This window comes from Sinocyclocheilus anshuiensis, unplaced genomic scaffold (genome assembly GCF_001515605.1).
Source record: "Sinocyclocheilus anshuiensis isolate Anshui unplaced genomic scaffold, SAMN03320099.WGS_v1.1 scaffold2047, whole genome shotgun sequence".
NCBI classification, from domain to species: Eukaryota; Metazoa; Chordata; class Actinopteri; order Cypriniformes; family Cyprinidae; genus Sinocyclocheilus; species Sinocyclocheilus anshuiensis.
In genome coordinates, this window is record NW_015554063.1 from 1,469,319 (window position 1) to 1,474,038 (window position 4,720).

Genomic DNA, 4,720 nt, shown 5'->3' on the forward strand with positions numbered 1-4,720 from the left:
CAGATTCGTTCTGAATGAATCTCTTCCCAAATCGTCCCTCCCTAACATTTTCGTCTCGTTTTTATTCGTTGACGAAAATGTCAATACATTTTCATCATAGTTTTTGTCATTCAAAAAGAGTTTTAGTTCCTTATCGTCGGTGAAAAAAATGTTGTTGACGAAAATTATAACGAAAATTATTTGTCAATGAAATTAACACTGCATCACAACAATCCATAAGTAATCCACACGACTCCAATCTATCGATTAATGTCTTGTGAAGTGAAAAGCTACATGATTGTAAAAAAAAAAAATCCATCAATAAAAGGTGTTTTAACTTTAAACTGTTACTTCTGGTGAAATACCAGTCCATAATTCATAATAATGCTTCCTCGACTTAGAAAGTCCATCCCCTGTTATCCTCTTACACCAAAAACCACCAACATATTTGCTTAGAACTGTTTTTGTAGAGTGTTTTTGCTTGTAGGCGGTGCTTGATCTGTGCATGTTTCTCTCCCGATTCAGATAAGTCAGCTTTTTCAGTTGAACAGTTGAATTTAGATCTACATGACCACTTTTCACTCTCTTTGGCCCTTAGAATTCTATTGGCTGATATATTAATATGTATATTTCTATATGAAAACGACCCTGTTATGATTGGTTAACCTCTGGATTCTGAACTAGGAAGGAAGCTTTGCGTTTTCATGACATGTACCTTACTATCACATTACCAGAAGAGTTTAAGGTCTAGACTCTTACCTGGGATAACAATTGCTTGTTGTCATCCTCTAAAATCCGGACTTTAGTCTCAAGTTGGCAGATGTAGCTTGAAGATGAATCTGCACAAAGAATAGAGGGGACAAAAGAGAAATTAATTAGAAAATTTGGAAAATGGCATTTTTGTATATAGAACATCACATGAACTATAATTTAAAAGTTTGGGTCAGTAACATTTTTTTATGTTTTTGAAAAAAGCCATGCTGTATTTATTTGATAAAAAATACAGTAAAATATTAATGTGAATTGTGAAAATTGTGAAATTACACTACAACTTGAAATTATTCAGAATAATTCTAATATTGATTTGGTGCTCAAGAAACGGTTCTTATTATTATCAATGCTGCTTAATATTTTTGTGGAATTTCAGAATTGTTTGACGAATAGTAAGTTCAAAAGAACATTTATCTGAAAAATAAGTATAAAAAAATTTAATAGTCTTTACTTTTGCTTAATTTCATGCATCCTTGAGAAATAAAAGTACTTTTTTGGACAGTAGTGTGTATATATACAGTATATATATATATATGCATTCCTCTTATTTTCAATTCAATCCTTTGAGATCAGGACAGTTAATAGAGTCAAGATGATCAGCAGTTCTGTGTGGCCCCTATTTTTCAACCTGTGTAATTTTTTTTCGGCCCTACTCAAGTTTCTCCAAACATAATTTCTTATGTTATGAAAACCATTTTACTGTGAAAACTCCCTAAAAGTGATTTAGTAATCCCGGAATCTGAGTCATGTTGAAATAGTGCTGCTTTCTATTAGGCACTGACATACAATACCATATCCCAGAATGCACTGCGGCTACATGAGTTAAATAGGAGACATCTGTCAAAGCAAAAGAAAGACGCTGAAAGACGAACGTTTTGCACAATTCACATCCTACATGATCACATAAAGGCTTATACTTTAAAGAGGTCATTTAGACAACAAAGAAATCTCAAATCAGGAAATCTACACTGCCCTTGACACACACAAGCTGCTTTCATTTAAGCCATCTGACATTTGTCTCCAACAGAATCAGACGTCAAAGAAACTAGAAGCAAGGGTAAACAAACTGATTTCATGTCTGTGAAGTAAAACCCAATGAATCAGGATTAAAAAAAAAACAGTTTTGAAGAGGATCCTGAAGTGTTTGGTCTTGTGTGTATGCTGCATTCCCAGCATGCCTTTCATGACCTTTTGGTGATGGAGGGCCTGCCGGCCTGAGTAGATGCAAAAAGGAGCATGTCTGCCTCGTAATTTTATGTTGAAAATCCACAAATATCCCTTGCGTACTAGAAACCCTCCTGAAAGAGACCAAGAGGTGCTTAGTTATCTAAACATACTAAAATATCTAAATCCAATGATGAGTCATCTGGCCAATATCGCGAAATAAACCCAAACTGGGTGATCAGGACCCAGACACAAAACAGAAAGGTCTTGTATCAATCAACAACAAAAAAAGTAAAGTAAAATCAAATCAAATCAAATATTTTTATGTGAGAAAAACAAGATAATGCAGCCTGGGAATAAAATAAAACAATTATAAAACAATAATACAATTTAGCTGGCATTATGCAAATATATTTGCTTGCCGAATGCAACAATTGACCAATCAGAATCAAGTGTTCAAGAGAGTCATTTGGTACATAATTATCATTTCTTGTATTTGAATCACTTGATACAATGTCAGCATTTTTTATTTTTTTGTACTACAAATATCCAAGTGTTACAAATTCCAGAAGACAGACGTCATGAGGGTGATGTGGGTGCCATGCATTGGCACCATTCAGGAGTGAAGACTGAAGAGATTAGCTGTTTGAGAGTATGCACACGCACACGCTCACGTACACAAACACACACAGAGTGTGTGTCGCACAGGAACTAAGTAAGGATTGTGGGATTGGACAGATAAAGGTAACGGAGACCTTCAATGACAGCAGAATGAATCATCAAGGATTTTCTTGCTTTCATTTTCTCTGAAAGACCAAGGGGCCCTTAGGTTACAGAATAGGGACCTCCTGTTTAATACTGTATACAAATGAGTTTTGTATTTTATTTTTATTTTATTTTATTTAAAATTATATTTTATACACTACATATTAAAAGTTTGGAGTCTGTAAGATTTGAAAGCTTTTAAAGAAATTAACAAGGATGCATTAAACTGATCAAAAATTATAGTAAAAACATTTATAATATTACAGAAATTTTTTATTTCAAATAAATGCTGTTTTGAAATTTCTATTAATCAAAGAATATGAAAACAGTATTACATTTCCACAAAAAATATTAAGCTGTTTTTTTTTTTTTTTTTACGAGAAAGTTTCTTGAGCACCAAATCAGTATATTAGAATGATTACAAGCTATTTTAAATTGTACAAATATTTAGCAAATTACTATTTAGTGTATTTCTGATCAAATTAATGCAGCATGAGAGACAGACTCCAAACTTCTGAACGGTACTATATTTTCACAAAAATTAATTTGAGATTTGTCGCACACGTTTCTGCTCACACTGATATCCTTCATAAAGATGTTAACAACATCAGTCATGGATGGGCCGCCCGGCCATTTGAAATGAGATTCAAAGGTTTGTCGCTTACGCCCTTTGAACCCAGAACTAATAAACCATGCCCAGTCCTCATTTTCCAATCAATCATCTTATGCTTTCCCGGCCATTTTGTATGTTTCATCACAGTGAAATCAATGATCAAGACCGTTATCACCACCAGGTGTCACTGCAGCCTCTTACTTGCTTACAGTATCTGATGATCCCTTAATGAGGAGCACCAAACCAATCACTGCATTTGTTTTTTATTCATCTCTGACAATAATACATGCATGAAGATGGCGATTTGAAAGGTAATTTAATTTAAATATAACTCTGGGATGGACACATGTTTATGTGCCCACCAGAACCATAGTGGTAGGCAGAGGTCCTGATTCGTTAATCCTCTTTGCCAATCCTTGTGACCCTATAATCTAACTACAGTACATCTGATCACCTGACACACAGCCAAGCTGATTAGCGAGGCTGTCTACAAAGCCTGACCGGTTCTGCCACGTACATAACCCCCGCCTCAACCCACCTCTGGCGTTCCCCACCGCTGACCGGAGGAAGACGGAGCGGAACGCTACACTCCCTCCCGCTCCATTCACAGCCGGAGAGTCTTTTATCTCCGCAGGGCTGAAATGCAGCAGGAACTCTTTGAACATGCCAGAAAAATAGTTTTCTACACCCCTCTGTAATGTTTTGTTGGGTAACCCACAGAAATGAGGTATACGCCCAGATCTGAATACAGCCATTATCAGCGTAGAGAATTAATAGAGAATTGCACAAGCTTTCAATTGTTGACAGTGGGAAAACGAAGGGCATTATGAAAGGAACTTAAACACATATGTAGTCACATTCAAAAAGGACAAAAATAAACGCCCCCGGGTTATCAAACGAGCGACACAAAGTTAGGGATGGTCGTGAGAGCGTCGCCCATCTCTAGCAATCTCTGCTCAATTGGACATTCTCTGCTAGTGTTGCCAACTTAGCAATTTTGTTGCTAGATTTAGCAACTTTTCAGACTACCCTAGCAACTTTTTCTTCCAAAAGCACCTAGCAACAAAAAATTTCGTTATTTTAAAAAATTTATTTGGCAACATTTAGCAACTTTTGATAAGTGACTCAAACGATAAAAAAGGCACACATTTTCCATCTAAATTACACAAAAAGAGGAAACCAAAGGTGCCTAGCAGTACACAATTCACATGAATTAAGTTGGCTGCTATTAGCAATTGTTTAATTTAATAATAATAATAATAATTGAATAATTGTTCATTTATGATACACCTTGTTAGTAGCTTGTACTTGAGTTTGTTGATCAGTTAGTGCACGGTAAGAAAAATATCTAGAAAAATGTAGTAATTTTCCAGGACATTTTCCATTATCCATTGTAACCCTGTAACCCGAAAACACAAAATACAATGC

General features: G+C 35.3%; 1 protein-coding gene across 1 annotated transcript in view; it reads right to left on the reverse strand.

The window, feature by feature from the left end:
- Positions 1–4,720, reverse strand: part of ccdc85ca (coiled-coil domain containing 85C, a) — a 47,482-nt gene that overhangs the window by 16,305 nt on the left and 26,457 nt on the right. Inside the window, exon 2 of the mRNA XM_016460561.1 lies at positions 739–818. Coding sequence (XP_016316047.1) covers positions 739–818 — 80 coding nt within the window. The remainder of the gene's footprint in view (positions 1–738; positions 819–4,720) is intronic.